This window comes from Cupressus sempervirens, chromosome 10 (genome assembly GCF_028749045.1).
Source record: "Cupressus sempervirens isolate cs-2001-9-10 chromosome 10, ASM2874904v1, whole genome shotgun sequence".
Lineage (NCBI taxonomy): Eukaryota > Viridiplantae > Streptophyta > Pinopsida > Cupressales > Cupressaceae > Cupressus > Cupressus sempervirens.
In genome coordinates, this window is record NC_143127.1 from 245,934,424 (window position 1) to 245,951,185 (window position 16,762).

The following is a 16,762-nucleotide window of genomic DNA, read 5'->3' on the forward strand; positions in this document are numbered from 1 at the left end:
CTTCAAAGGAAAGATATGAAATAATTGCCAGCGTATGTATTGCGAATTATGAAAAATATAAAAAGGCCAGTGTCGAAAGGCAGTAGAGTCAGTATTATAAGTTTAAAATGTACAACTTTATAAAATTCTAAGCACATCAATTATAAACAATTTAGTAATCAAGATGCGATAGCTCAAATATATGGACACAATTTTAAAATAGTTTAGAATGTGTTTTAACTCATCTGGTTCGGAGACAAACCAGACATAGATTCAATTAAATATTTCACAATGCCTATGATGTTCGATTATAAAATGCTATAATTGATCCTGTCCAGTTATCTATCATTTTTTGGTAAACAGTTTGTCCCTCACCTTGAATTGGCTTTACCTTGACTCCTTATGCCCAAGATTGTGAGAAACAAGCTATATACAACAGATTGGATTAGTGCACTCCTATGTCACTAATCCCTGAATTGAGGGGTACAGCTCCCCTATATGAATATGATTTTCAATGAATGATGTTTTTACTTGATCAAAGGGTGATGACTATGGGCTATACTCTTAACCTGAGAGCAGGAGAGACGAACTAGACTGCTTGATGTAGGAGCATCTAGTGGTGTAAGGGCAATCTTGTATCACCCAAAAATATGCTTAGTGTTAGTTTCCGTTTAAAGTGTTTTCATTTCTAGAAACCCATTTGGGTCAAATAAAGATTCCAACTCTCATAGTTCCACTATTGGTTTTCTGAGCTAGAGTTTTTGAGAACCTTGGGATATGTGTCAATGTAGAAAATGGGTTATTTTGTAATTGAGCCATAATTATGATGAGTTAGAGGGTGTAAGTTGGAGGGATGATTATATTTGTAATTTAAAACACTTCAGAAAAAGAATCAAGTCAAAAGGCTTTACGGTTTGAAAGTTATTGCAGTTTTAAGTTGCCCAGAGACCTCCTAAGAGTGCTTCCGAGTCAGATTTGAGGCATTAAACGACCTTGTACGGGCCCGAAAAATGGGGGACGAGCAAAGCTGGTCCATAGGGCTATAGAGTGCTTTGAGAGCTTTCTGGAAATGTAAACGATTTGTCAATCGGAGTCTCGGGTCAAAAGTTATGCCTCCCAGAAGTTGGACTACCATTTCTGGATTCTTCTAATTTTACACCGGCTTCTAACGTGATTTCTAGAACCTTCTGTTTTGGCGGTGGATTCCAAATGACATATTCTAGAATGTATTCCTAACCCTAAACCTAATTGGGGTTTATTTAAGAACGTTTCTGGCATTGTAAAGGCAATTCTTGGTGGAGTTTGAAAGAAGGTACTATGAGGAGGATTTTTCTCTAGGATTTGACCATTGTAAGCCCATAGGGCATGTATTTGGGTCTATTTACATATACTGAGCGTAGTAGCATATTTGACTGATAATAATATTTCCTTTTTTTTTTTCCCTGTTGCATTCATTCTGGTTGTGGATTGTGTCTTCATCATTTCTCATAGACAAAGCAACCTAGGCGAGGTTTAAGGCTAACTGCTAACACTACTCCTACTCCAAAATGCAAAATGCAGCTCGAGCAATGGAAAGGAAGCAAATTTGTGTGTGAAAGGTAAAGTAGAATCTACCTATACTGCTAACCCTCTTTTGAAGTGGAATCCTAAGAGAAGTTATCAGCTTCATACACAAATGTCCTTCAGCTCCATAAGAAACTAACCTACATGCATAACTCTCTCAACTAGTGGAGACAATGCCCTTAACATTAGAATTGTTGATCCTAAATGGAATCAAGACCAACAAGATCCTAGTTGTAGACATCATGCACATCCTCCATTTCACACATCCTCTCAATTCTCACTCAGTATCTGGAAATACAGGGGTAGAAGTTGCATGAAACTTGCCGATCCTTTCTATTAGCTTAGAAAATTATATATATAAGTCCCCTCTTAGGGTTCTTTTCTAGTTACAGATTCATTAGTTAAATTGACAGAGCACTTAAATCGCTTAGAAATCTAAGAGTCATCGGTTCCAATTCAATACATTAGGGAAAGGAAACAAAAATGGTTAGAAACCCTCAAAATGGTTCATATTCCTCTCTGATTTCGCAAAAAAACCCCTATGGCACCAAAACTTGCGTTGTGAGGTTCTCACACCATCACCTCAAAATTTTGGGGACCTCCTTTTTTTGGTCACCTTGGCAAATTTTTTTTGAAGTTTCCCAAAAAAATTTTGATTTTTTTTTTGAAAATTTTGAGTCTTGGACGCCTTTAGGCCAGTGGAGAGGGGGTTAGATTTATTTTCACCTAGTTTCAACTTGATTTTCCAGAACAACCAATTTCATCCTTAGGCCGAACAAATTTCAAAGAATAACACTTGGTAGGATAAAATTGTAAATCTTGTACTTAGACGATTTATTTTGAAAATTTGGATATAATTGTATAAATTTGAATAATTTTTGTTAGATTTAAGTTATTTGGAAAATCTTGAATTTTTTTCGGTGAAAATTTTTTCTTTTGTGAAGATGAAATCAAATTGCAAAATCAATTTGAATTAAATTGCAAAAATTGGCTTTAATGGATTAAAATTGCCTTGAAATTTTTTTAGCTTTTAATGAAATTGATAATTTAATATTGAAAAAATGGCTTTTGGCTAGCCAAAATTCGATTTTAATGACATATTAATTGCTAAATCATGATTAATTGGAAACATTTAGCATCTCCAAGGCATTAATTACTTTCTTTTTGCAAATTTGGTCTAATTGACAATTTAAATAAGTAAATTTCATTTTGGCAAAGTTAATTTCAGGCTAAACATTTAATTGGTGGCCAGTTTAGTGTTCTAATTAATTAATTTTTTGCTTCCAAGGTCCCAGTCGGTCAGCTAGGAAGGATGAGTAAGTGGGGTATAAGAGGAAGCTCTTCCCCCTTATTTCTTCATTCCTCACTCCTCTTTGGTGCTTGGGCGATTTTTGGCTAAGAGCAGATTTTCTCTTCTTTGAGCAATTTTCCTAAGGCAGATTGGCATCTTCTTTGGGTGATTTTTTTAGCTAGGGCAGATTGACATTATTGTTGGCAAATTTCTTCATGGTAGAGATCTCTATGTTTGGCGATTTTCCATGATTGAGGGCAGACCTGCACCATTGGCGATTTTCATGATTAAAGGCAAATTTTCTATGATTGGCAATTTTTTCTAATGCAGATCAGACTTCCTATTCTTGGTGATTTGTTTTGGCAAGGGGAAACGTTTTCAGAATTGCAAAGTTGGAGGGCAGATTGATTGTTATTCAAGTTTGATTTTGTATTTGCTAGAGGGCTGCGATTTTTTTTCCATGCCCTAGCTGATTTTTGAGGTCTGATTTTATATCTTCTAAGGGCTGCGATTTTCTCCCAAGCTTGGAAGATTTTTGGTTGAAGAAGAAAACAAGGAGTAAAGTTTGATTTGTAGCATGTGCATGGACAATTTCAAGTGTGCCAAATTCATTTTTTTTCCCCAGCTAGGGCATCAAGATTTGCAAGGGAATTGAAATTCTTAAGGTCTGATCCTAAATTCCAAAAGAAGACCCAGCTATTGGTAAAGGTATTTTCAAATCATTTAGAGTTGAAAGGGGTCCTTAAGCGGATTTTTTTTTTTCGTTCTTGTCTAGATATTGTCTCCCTTGGTTCTTCTTGGATTTATCATCCCATCATAAGTTGAAGTTTGGAGATTGATAAGTGTAGAATCCATGATAGGACATTCAAAGAGGTAGAAATAAGCTAGACCACCTTAGGTATAGGAAGAAGATTGGAGATTGATAGGTGTAGTGATAGAGCATTTGGCGAGGCAGAAATAAGTGTAGAATCCATCGGTAGAAAGAAGGTTGGAGATCGATAAGGGTAGTCCATATCACTTAGAACGAAGAGGCAGAAATAAATGTTTAAGATGGTAGATTTTAGTGCAAGCAAGAACCCTAAGGGAACAAAAACTAAAAAAGACAGAGGATATGATGCCGAAAACAACTTCTCGAAAATGAGGCGAATAACCGATACCAATATCGGTACAGTAAATATGCTACAGATTAAGGACAGACTAAAGGAAGGACAATCCCCCTTAGCAAAGAAGATATATAGGAGCAGAATTGTACATGTAGCAGCTTTTCCTCCTACATTGCCTTGTCCAGAATTGGTTATAGAGTGCGCATCTAGGTTTGATCTAATCAATAAATCCATATTTTTGATGAAGGGAAGAGGGTGTTGGCCAATATTGGCAGACAAGCGATTGAAGAAGCATTTAACATTCCCCAGTACAAGAGCATGACAGTGGTGATGATGGATCAGGCAGCCAAATCATTTCAGGATAACCAGGAAGCTTATTTCACACATCTAAAACAAGATTGGCTACACGAGGGAAAGAAAGGAGTAACCAAATCATCAAAGTTCATAGTGGCAGATTTCAAATTAGAATATGGTGATCTCATTGTGCTTCTCAGCTGGATCATGGGCCTAACTCAAGGTATGCAATTCAAAAATTGGATGTACTTCTTTATTGATGAAATTGAGAAAGGAAAAAGAAGATTTGATTGGGTTAGGATCATAAGCGAGAACCTAGAGTTGCAACTTAGAACCGTACAAAACCAAAACCAATTCTACATGGGATCCTATTTGTTTTACCTAATTGCTAGATTGTATAAGAGTCCGAGACTTAAGGCCTTAGGAGAAGTTGACGATGGGCCAGGGCAATATTTGGTGAATGAATGCTATCCACAGCTTCATTTGCACAACGACAAGGATTACAAAATGTTTTGTGATGCCTTCACCATGAAGACAGTAAGGGTATTACAAGGAACACCTGCTAAGAGACTCTCATTGGAAGCAGTTGGTTCATTCAATTTTCACAATTCACATACATTAGAGTAGCAGGGAGTACAGTTTGTCCCGAGGCTTCCAAGATACCCACTCGACAAGGTAGTTTTGATGGAATTGGCTAGTCAACTTGAGCATTATGATAGAATAATGAGAAACGAAATTAAGACAGGGATTACCTTCTCATTCAGAATTGGCAATGATAGTTGCCCCAATCAGGTCGCCTTTTCAGCTGTGGAGAAGGAACTGGAATGGTATCATCTAGGATGGTATAGAGCAAGGCAAGGATTCGATCCTAATGGTCTTATCAAGGTATCTCATGGAAATGCGTTTAAACATGTTCCCACTATAGAGGACTTTTGGGCCAATGCCAAGGATGACTTTCATGCAAGGAAGCTAGCTTTCTCAAGGTTGTCGGTGAGCATGATGAGAGATATCAAATGGAGAGGCCTTGATATTCCTGATCAATTGGAAGATGATGGAAAGATGTTGAGAGAAGATTATAACACAGTAGAAGGAATAGAGTTGAATCCAGTAGATTGGGATGATCATCAGGATCCTTCCTTGGAGGCAGTTACAAGAGTAGTTGATTTGCCCGGGTCGTTGTATAATGAAAGATTAAGAAAGCTACAAAGTCAAAGGATTCCCCTTATGAGAAGATGAAGCCAAAAGAAGGTCCAACAGAATCAGTCGGACAGAAGGGTGAAGGAAGTAGCTGGCAATGGAAAACAGTTAGAAGCAAGAAAAGGGCTTTGGAGGTTGAGAAGAGCAAAGAACATCCGGAACCTCCGGCCAAGAGATAACATGTAGCACCATCAAGGGAAAGCATAATTGAGACTAGAAGCCAAGAGGTCAATTCAAGTGATAAAGGGGCTGTGGTAGAGGTAAGCTCTAATTCAGAATCAAGTGGTTACAATGAGAGCACCGAGTACTCCCCCCTCTCAGAAAACCAACAAGGAGATGATATAGCAGTAACTAGTGGAGAAGAAGATGGACCGATCGACATTGAGGCAACAAGTTAGGCACCTGAGGCCGTTGGTGATGCTTTGTTAGTTGAGCTGAATCCAGATTTGGGGAGATGCATTGCACCATTATGGTTAAGGCAAATGCTCATGCCAAGAGGCAAGGTAGTAACCGCCCAAACAGTGGAGGACATTCAAGGATTAATAGAAAAGGGTGATAGTGAGAACCAAAAACAAATAACGAAGACGGTGGCTAGGGTAATCAAGAGTGACAATGATGGTCACTGAAAGGTTCAGATTGCTATACCAACAGTCAATAAGGCAGTGAATGAGATTGCGGCCCAGGAATATGAGATAGTGGAACACAACTTGGGAAGAAACACGGATGATATGGAATGTGAAGAGATCCAAGAGGGTATAGCTTTAATCAGAGAAAGCTTGAGGAAGGCAAATGAAAGGATCGTAAAGTTGGAGGCCGAGAACAAATATTGGAGAGATTGCCAGCGTATCCAATAGTTGCACTAGGTAGCCCTTCCTCAAGGCAGCGGGAGCAACCTAGAAGAGATATCAGCTCAACTACATGAACTCAGGGATTGGATCCATGATACAATCCAAGATGGGCAAAATTTCTTTCCTTCATCTCGACATTCCGGTCATTAGTGATTGTTAGAAACAAGTTTAGAATATTTGAAGGAGTGGAAGGATTTCCTTCCAGTCAAAGATTTGGCTATTCCCAGGCTGCAGGTGTTCATTGGATTGCCAGAGGCATATTTAGAAAAGGCCAAGTTGGTTGATGAAAGAGGATTGAGTACGGTTGAGTCTTGGTTTGTTGCCTTGACTACCAGATTGAGAACACTCGAGGAGATACAGAATGCAGTTGCACAACACAGCCCAAGCGTCGACACTTCCATTTCAACCATGATGAGCGACGTTGGGATGGCACTTGATTTTGAAGACATTAGAGAAGGGAGATCAATGAGACAAGACTTGGATCAAGATTGGATGAGTTAGGAAAGATTGGTATCAAGAAGAAATATTTGGGCACCCTTTCCTCCCTCAATGCCTTTATCGGATTTGCAAAAGAGTATGAAAAGGATCATGAGAAGACACTACAGGCAGCAAGCAGCATGATGAAATCGGCTGAGCTCAAGCTAAGGCATACACCTTGCCCTCCCATGGAGGAAGTCAACAAAAGGCTAGCTGGGTTCATTACCTTAGCTAAAAGAATGAAAGAAAAGGGGAGATTTATATTAGAAGATCATTTAATGTAAGCACAAGTGGCAATTTCTCTTTCTTCTAGGGTAGGACAAGCATCTAATTCTGATTGGCCACCATTTTGGTGCCTTCTCATTGGTTGCCACTTTTCCACTTTTTCCATTGGTCCATTGACGAGGTGGCATCTTCTCATTGGCCGATGGGGTGGCAACTCTAATTAGGGTTTTTAGGATTCAATTTGGATCGTCGGTTTTGCCTCTTTATCTCTACTGTTGGTTGTACATTTTGGCTTCTATATAAGGCCATTTGCTCTCATTTGTAAGGGTCGGAGAAAATTGTTGCAAAGATAATGCCAAAAATTGCTTTTCTTTCTCATTGTTGTGACTTGAATGGTGATTAAGAGCTTTTGGTATTGTTGCATGGTTTCTACTTCCACTTGTTAGAATAAGATTTTCATTTTAAAGTTGCTAAAATAGATTTCATTTCAAGTTGCTAAGTAAGATTAAGAGTAGATGGATAGTTGAATGGTAGCATTAGTGGATGTTTGATAGGGATCAATAACTAGGCCACTAGCATCCTAGTGGCTTGTTGGGAAGCCTTGTGTGGTAAACTGGTTTATTTTCTTTTGAATCATTGCATCTATGGAGGTCGAGCCGCTAGTTAACTTTCATTAGATTCGATCCCAATCCATTTGCTAATCTTCCATTCATAGGAGCAAGAGTAGAATAGCAAGTAGTTTAGTAGTTAGAATTTTGAAGAGGAAAGTTAGAAAGGCATAAGTCATAAGAACCATTCACCTCCCATCACCATCACCTTCTCCATCAACATCATCTGGCATTTACACCAAATCACCATCACCATCATTCCATCAAAGTCCAAGTCATCCTCAAACAAACATCGTAAGGCTGCTTACGTGATTACCAGCAAATCACATCGATATATTGAGTTAGTATCCACAAGTGTAAGGAAAATTGGAGTTATTCTCGTGTCCTATGAGTATTAACTTTTCAAGAGAGAAATTGTGTGTTTGATACTCCGTATCAGATATTCAATTGCTAATATGTTATGTAGTGGTACATAAACTGACATCAACAACTTGTATTTCATATTCTAACAGTCAAAAAAAGTTTGAATTCTGGTCATCGATCTCAAATGAACGATCACGATTAAAACCTAGCAATCCTCCTTTTTTCCTTTATGATTTCCTTGGTGGGTTAATATGTTTCCAATGCTCGCATTCTTGCTTTGGTTATTTTTTGTGCAACTTTATAAAGCGAGAAAGCGATAGGGGTTGATCTTTTAAGATCTGACAGCTGGGAAGATGCATCGTTTGATATCGCTTGGAAACTAAAGAAGGGCCCGCCTTCATTCCTGACATGCGACAACACATGGCACCTTTTAGGGAGATTTTCTGAAATGAATTTGTACTTGTAGGAAAACTTATCGAAATGAAAAAGCATTTTTGATCTTGTGCTTGATCAATGACTAAGATTTATCCTTCGTATCGATGCTTGTGGGTCTACCTTATGCTTTCTCGATGCGTAGCACCCTTTTCACACCCTCACAACCTTTTTTGAGAGTTAACATTAACACCTTGCGACGCTGCGATGACGGCATAGAAGACTACTATCTTGCTTCGCAGCGTTGTGACCAAAGGATTTAATTGCCACTAAAACCGTGTGACAATTTGATAACCATGTGAAATTGACCACTACCATTTATTGCAACCTCACAACTTGGAGCCTTAACTCATCTTTCAACCTTGTGACTCCGCGAATACATGCTTTCGCTCCTTCGTAGCCTTAACCTCAAGTTACTCCTAACTCCTTGCGAAGATGCGATAGCCTTAGATCTTAACTATTGTGGTTGGCTCTTCGCACCATTGCAACTTGGAATGTCTTAATTGTTTTGCCATCCGTGATGTTGCAGGCTTGCAGCAACCATTATGAATTTACTGTCACCTTGTGCGCAACTTCGCAACTTAAGATTTTAACTCCCCCTTTAAGTGTGCGATGTTGCAATGACTGCACACTTAACTGCCCAGGTAGCTTTTTGCAGCTTCATGACTTATCTTTCATCATATGGAATATAAGCTGTGACGTTGCGAAAACCTTTGATTTGATCCTCATCTGACGGTTAGGAATCCATCTCCAAGGGTAATTGACCTTTCAGCCTATGACGTGGAGATTCCGATGCATTCTGCACCATTTATTTGATTTCCATTTTCGTTCTTGCCACCTTTGACTAGGGTGTTTACCATTGTGTAACAGATCGAGCATTCTCATCTAGGAAATGCATAGACTTACACTCCCTTTCCTAATCACCTAATATGAACGAATGCATTAGATTGCTTTTGAATGCCCACCTAGGTGCACACAAAGGGATAGATGAGAAGGGAAGTTCCTTAAGGGCAATCTAGCCACAGACATGACATCACATTGACTCAACCCTAATCCTAGAAGTTTGAAAAATATAGGGGAATTGAAAGTGCTCTAACAATCAATAAAATTATTTATAAAATAAAAATAATAATTATAAAGGACGAAACTATATAATATTTTAACTCTAAAGCTTCATGCAAATAAAATAAAATAAATATTTCTTACTGATCACGGGCTTAGTTCAAAATTTCATTCATTTGCCAATGAAGAATATAATACATCAAATGCGCATGTATAGTATGATTTTTTATTGGAAAGTATATCTGGATTGTCCCTCTTTGTGTTTTACATCTTAATTTATAAGAGGATGAGGGGTGTCGGTTTCTTTTTCAAGCACTGCACCTCTTCCTAACAAAGAACCGATCACAAATTTTAATGTATTCATAATTTCCCTTTAATATGGTCAAAGACTTTATTAACTCTTGAGCCCTTTAGTTTTTATTAGATCTGGAACATCTCCATATGAGTTCGCAGTATGCCGTTGAGCAATTGTTTTTATTGTGTCTTTTGTTTTCTGGCTTTACACCAAAGTAACAAGAATTGGAATCCGATCGAAATCGGCAAGGCCGAATCAAATCGTGAATCGGCCATGAATCGGAATCGAATCGGCCATGAATCGGAAAATTTAAAAAACCCTTGAAATTTAGTGAGTAACTTATTTCATAAACCCTTTATCGCTGATTCGATTCACCGATTCACAAAAAATCGTTTGGCTTGAATCGAATCGCCGAATCGCGTGAATCGCATGAATCGCCGTGATTCTTGGAACTATGCTTTACACAACATTTCACCATGCTCCATTGTGTTGTTTGGATGCCGCCTCATCTTTATAGACTCTCATCACTTGTTTACTTGGAAACTCCCTCATTGTGTACCTCATGGATCAGTGCCTTCACAAATATCTTTATCCTGCAACGACAACAATCATTAGATACCAATGATTAAACAAGGCTGATAATAGACAAAAATCCTTTGCTTTGGTGGTTCTGGAAGATATAGCCACATAGTTCTCCATTATCGTGGATGAGAGACAACTCATGAACTGCATGAAATACCAATTTCTTCAACACAAACATTTTCCAGCATATGTAACCTTCGATGGCCTCCAACCACTGCTGTTACTAATGCATGGCTTTGTACAATTCATGGTATCTCCACATATGGTAGTTTACTTTGTGAATATACTCTGCCTTCGTTCTAAATTTTATTCATTGTGGTTTTTATTGGTGAGAGCCTTTGACCACCGAAACATGGGAATTAGTTCTAGTTTAATATTTTCTCTTAATTCCTTTAAACGCTTTACACACTATCTTTGTTATTTTCAATGATCGATCCTGGGTCAATGCTTACGTGCTCTGGTTTATGTATCAGGCTTTCTGAAGGAATAATCGATTCCAAACACATAACATGCAAAGATGTTAGCACTCGTGCATCCATAAACTCACTGTGCAATCAATTAAAGGGTGACTGTAGATGATGATCAGTAAATTAGGAGACCAGACTGAGCTCATACCTGTAACTTCTCCAATTCATGACACAAACAAATCAAATCCTCTGAGTAAAGTTAATTATGAGGGCTGCACAATTCTGAATGGTCATCTGTATATAGAGAAATGATCCCGTGTTTTCAGTGCTGGAGACTCCCATCTATTTGCAGTGGTCTTTGTAAGTTACTGTTGTATCATCATTGCCTTATTTTGAGGCCACTTCACTGACTATATCACATTGAACTCTGTCTTTGAGACTATACAGCACACTCGATTGCAGATACCTCCTCCAATATCTGTTTGTGTGCCATTCTAAATTTCTTATCCACACGGTATGAATAATATCCCTTCTTCATACTGCCACAGATGTATCTATACACATTCACTGAGTCTGAACATTAATACTCCTGCCATCATCATGCTACAGTAGCTCATATGGATGCATATCTGCAGGACTGGAAATGAAAGCTTCATCAGTTGCAAATAGTATATGTTACCAGAATCATCTGAAATGTGTCATGTATTTTCATCCTCATTCTGGTGTAACCAACATGTCAGGTCTCTCAGAAATAACTTCAGCTAATATTTACTTCCAGAGATTGCCTATGAAATCCTAATAGGTGAATGACAGATCTGAACTGCTTTACTATCTTCCGCACCACTCCAATCTGCTCTTTGATACAAGAAAGATCAAAATGGGCTCTCTGCGGTACTGAATAATCACCAAGTCTCCAACTGGTGTAAATACTGGGCAATAAGTATAGGTGGCAGTCTCAAGAATGAGCAATGAATCTCCAGCCAAAAATAAGCACCCAGCCAAGATGCAGCAGCAGATAAATAATACACACAACTCTCCACCTCAAACTCCCAGCAACAAATCAGTTCAGACACTTCTGTACATGCAAACATATAATGAATCATAGCAATTATGTGTTCATCCCTGTGCTTAATGGTGGAACTCCAGATATTTTATCAATTCAAATTCTCATGGCTTCGTGTTGCAAGTTTGTAACAGTGTGGAAGACACTAGCAGTGAAAGAGAACATTCTCAATGTCCTTAAAAACTACCTTTTCCAAACTTAGTTCTTACCAATTTGTTTATCATCATTTGTTGCCCATATTCCCATGTTCTTCTCTTATTTTTCTCTCTGCTCAACATCAGACAGGTGTGAAATGACCTTTAGCTGCTTTGAAGCATATTCTTTGAATATTAGTAGTGGGTAAGGTCTAAATATTTCATCTTTTCCATGGTGCTTGAGTTCCATTAGGAGGAATTACCAAAAAGGGAAGAAGGAATGAAAGACACAGGGATGTTGATGATTTCGCATTAAATAGGTGCTAAACCTTCATTAAATTGGAGTGCGTCCAATTTAAGCTGGTACACAATCCTTCTAACATCTCCCAAGCATGTCAACCTTTCTCACTTAGGCTAAAACACTACCCTTTCACTAGGACTTAGGCTATGAGAAAACCTCAAAAGGAGACCAAAACCCTCACACGAACCCCAGACAAATATTACTTCCTAGTAAGCCAAAATTGCTCAAACTCTCCCTTGGACTTGGAGACTTAAAAATGTTGCTAACCAAAACCACCTAAGACAATGACTCCTACTTGCTAAAGCAAAAAGAGGGTTCCCCATTTGCAAATGGGTGATGGTGTAAAAACCACTCAACGCGATGGTAGAAGGTCACATGAGCCCAAGAGGGACGCTATATTCACTCTCGGGCCTACGGTAGAGGATCTTTTGTGCACCCTATTGTAGTTTCTCCCCCCACCTCTACATTGAGCGATTGTTGGGATGGATTCAAGGAGTCTCAATAGTAGGAGAGTGAATAAGAGTGGCATGATAAATGGGAATGGTTATAGGATTCATCACTCTGATTTGTTTGATAAGCTTCAACTTGTGACAATATTTTAATGTAGTTTATTTGCAATCATTCTTAATATAAAACAAATTGCTTTGGATATGAAGATATAGCTAAAGCATTCTAATTCAATATGCCTCTGACACAATTTAGTCAATTTCATCATCTTTGTTGGCAATCCTGCAGGAAAGTCGGAAAAGAAAATCCTATCCGAAGCACATATGTCCTTCCTGATGGTATCAAACATAATCGGGGTTTTGTTAAAGATCCAGAAGAGGCGCAGAAATATATGTCAATTCAAGGAAAAGGAACACTGCCAACAATTCCACATGAGGAAGAAAATGAGCATGGCATTCCTCAAGAAGTTATAACTGTAGAAGATAGCAGTAAAGAAGCATCTATAAAAAATGAGGTTGGTTTCTTTTCCATGACTATTATGAAAAATAATTATTTTGAAATTCAGAATCGATCTATTGGATGTTAAAATATTGTTGTTAATGCAGGAGCTGAAATTGACTAATGAACGATTCCTTGTTCCAGAAATGCTTTTTCATCCTGCTGATCTTGGTAAGATTCTTTTTGGAAGATAATCCATTTTGATTGATTTCTCTACAAATTTACTGGCAATTTGGCCTGTATTGTTCAGGGATGAACCAGGCAGGCTTGGCAGAATGCATTGTACGTGCTGTTAATTCATGCCATCGTCATCTGCATCCAGTACTCTATTCAAGGTGATTCAATTCTTGTAGCCATCTAGTCTTTCTTCCTTGGAACATCCACATTCTAAAGAGTGCTTCAATTCCAGTAAACATCTTCTGATTGCCTGATCTTTTTCTTCTGAATTGTTTGCAGTATAATTTTGACTGGTGGGAGCTCACTTTTTCCCCGCATGAAAACAAGGCTGTAAGGTTCACTAATATATTTTGTGCTGTTATATTTATGGAAATGGGTGGAATTATTAGTTTGGGAAGGGATTTAAATGCTAAAGAAATAATTTTATGAAATGGAAAAACAAATATTGACTTCCCTTTCTATCTATTTCGTTTATACTCTAGGGTTTTCCTTGCGGTTTCTAGCTGGCAGAATATTCCCGTGGGTTTTGCTTTAGATTATCCGTGGTAAATGTTCTGTGCATGAAATATTAATTTTTGTGTTAAGAAGTATTTTTTTTGTTTAACACAGGGAACAGGAACTCCGGCCTCTTGTTTGTGATGACTATAAACTTAAAATTGTGATACAAGAAGAGTAAGCAGAGCTTTTCCTTCATACATTTCACTGGTTTTATAAAGGTTGCTATTTTGATCTAAAATTTAATTAAAACTAATATAAGTTGACTAATTTGTTTTATATGCTCAGTCCTATGTTAGGTGCATGGAGGGGAGGATCGCTATTGGCAGCCAGTCCCGAGTTTGAATCTCTCTGTGTGACGAAGTCAGATTATGAAGAACTTGGATCTGCAAGATGCCGGCGGCGCTTTATGCACTGACTCTTGAAAGTTCTGTTTGTGGTTGATCTTTTATATATATCTCCTTTGGTTTAGATTTCTTGATTTATGTTTATGAATCAATCAGTTCTTATTTCGGTATTGCAAGGCTTCTATTCAATGTGGAGCTTGTAATAATGCAAAACTCAGTTTGGACACTATAAAATGCTTCAGATTGTCTACACCTGTTACATTTGAAATATTCAATTTTTATATGATGTGACATCAACAGGAAAACTTCAACTCCAGTTCCAGCGATATTGTAGGTAAAATATTCAAAGTGAAGGCATTTTAAAAGGTTCCTGGCAAGCTAGAGGTCAATCCAGTATATGACACCCGCACTTATGCAAGCATTCTACAAGGAGATTGCTTCAACGTTTACCGGGTTCAGCATTTGATGTCCACCATATTCTGGTGTTCACCCACCTTGCATACATATTGATGTTTGGTTTTGAGCTGTATAAGACTGATGTATTGAACATAAACTAGTTGTGAACAAGTCAAAAACATAGCCCAGCGACCAAGGCATTCCATTCTTACACATTCTTATGTAAGGGCTTTGTTGACATCCTTTGACTTTTCATTTTCTCCTCAAGACAAAGGTTTTGTTATAAATTCTGCAAGCTGCGAGCTTACAATGGGTCTAAAGACTACTAAAATAATGTCTCAGTTTTGGTTCTTTTTAACTTGTAAGCACTGTATTGTTATTGACGGGTGGCATATCTTGGACTCTTGTAAGAGGTCTACTTGCCTAGAAGTGATTAACCATTTAAGTATTGCTAATGGAATCGGACAGGTAGTGAGTATCTTCTATTTCATAACAACTTCTGATTGTCTTTTAGAAAATACCTAATGTACTTGGGGTTGGATTATGCAATTTAAGATTGTTTAGCCTTGCATGCAATATGAATTTATATTCAACTAGACTTTTATTCATACAAGAGATGTATAACAACTTGTATGCATCCTAGACCATATCATTTCACTTTTATTTATTTTATTCCTACTCAAGTTCCTTCCCTCTCAAATTTTTTTAAGATAAAATGTTTTCTTGACACACTAAATATGTTTTCTGAACACACTTCAGCTTCTGTCTACTAGCTTTCTTCTTTGGTTTTTTCCTACTTATCTCTTTGTGCTAAAGTTATATCATAGTATCATAGTTCTTTTGTATATCTGTATCAAACTAAATGTTTTTATCATTTATTTATTTTTGCTTTGAGAAACAAGATGAAAGTATTATAAAAAATGTATGCAATTGTGAAATATGTTCAATAAATGATCACTATTAAATAAAATTATGTGAATGTATAAGTTAATAACAATAAACTTGATGGGAACTTCAATTCTTTCTCTTGCTGCGTTGCCTTTTGCGAGGGCTAGATCGGCCATGTTGGTTTCGTCCATGTTGCCTAGTCCTTCCCTCTTCACACCTCTTGCTTGCTCAACCTTTGCATCGACAATGACTTCAATATTGAGCACTACAAGAATCCTTGGCCCTGAGGGTGTTTTCATTTACTTAGGTGTGAGCCCTTGCATAAGGGATTTTGCGTGGTTGTCTTCTATCGCAAACCTTTCTACAAGCTCTCTTCTGGCTTCTTTGGGAAGTATAGTTCCTTTTGGTCTCCTTGTTTGGCATTTGACCCCCACTTTGTATTTGGTACCTTTGAAGTTGGTTGCTACTAGTGGCCATGGGTCTAAGGCTTAGTGGGGTAGGATTCTCCCCCCAAAGTCTTTTGTCGCCGATAGTAGGAGCTATGCTCATGTTGCAAAATCTTTCCTTAGTGCCCCTTCAAAACAAAAAGTTTGCTCCATTTCTCATGCCAAGCTTCACATGTGGTTGTTTGTGGCCTTGAAGTGGTGGAAAATCTTGATTTCTACCAACAACATGGCATGGTTGGTAAATTTGCAAGCCTTTGACCCTCTCTACCTGATCTATGTTGCTAACTCTTGGAAACCCTAGTCTCTAGTGATGTTGAGTTCTACCCCTGTGCAAATGATTTTTCTTATTGCTTATTTCTCTTCTTCTGAAGATTGCTATTTGATACTGAATAGCTTGTGATTTTGGGGGAATCATTTCCTTTCTGCCAAACATTGAGAAGTCTCATTCAACTTGCTCATTGAACAACCTAATGTGCATTCAGTGTGGGTTCCCCTTCCTAATCTCCCACTTCATTTATGGGAGATGTCTTTCTTTGAGGTTGTTGGGAACTCCATTGGTCATTTCTTGAAGGTAGATGAAGCTACACCAACTTTATGATAGTATTTGCTTGTATATTGGTTGATTTGGATGTTATTTACATATTTTGTAAATTTTTGCGTTAATATTAATTAATCTATCCAATTATCATTTTCAACTTATTGATAGTTGATTATAGCTATAAGGTTGGTTTGATTAGGTTTAAATCTCCGATATGAATCAAATCTTCAATATACTGATTATTATTGGCTTGTCATAACACCCATATCATATGACATTCTTGATGAAATTTCTTTTTCCAGGGAC

At 37.8% G+C, this 16,762-nt stretch overlaps 1 protein-coding gene across 4 annotated transcripts in view; it reads left to right on the plus strand.

The window, feature by feature from the left end:
• The window catches only part of ARP6 (actin-related protein 6), a 68,156-nt gene extending 53,076 nt beyond the window's left edge, over positions 1 to 15,080 (plus strand). The window contains exons 2-8 of one of the 4 annotated variants that reach the window (XR_016358028.1): positions 12,960 to 13,185; positions 13,277 to 13,340; positions 13,420 to 13,504; positions 13,626 to 13,681; positions 13,956 to 14,018; positions 14,130 to 14,268; positions 14,489 to 15,080. Coding sequence is in view for 3 of the 4 variants with exons in the window: in XM_089807272.1 (XP_089663398.1) it covers positions 12,960 to 13,185; positions 13,277 to 13,340; positions 13,420 to 13,504; positions 13,626 to 13,676; positions 13,956 to 14,018; positions 14,130 to 14,259 (619 nt within the window). In the remaining variant the exon portion in view is untranslated. Of the gene's footprint in view, positions 1 to 12,959; positions 13,186 to 13,276; positions 13,341 to 13,419; positions 13,505 to 13,625; positions 13,682 to 13,955; positions 14,019 to 14,129; positions 14,281 to 14,488 lie in introns of those variants that run through there. The other 3 variants (XM_089807272.1, XM_089807271.1, XM_089807273.1) reach the window with 3 other exon arrangements.
• The last annotated feature ends 1,682 nt before the right edge of the window (positions 15,081 to 16,762 follow it).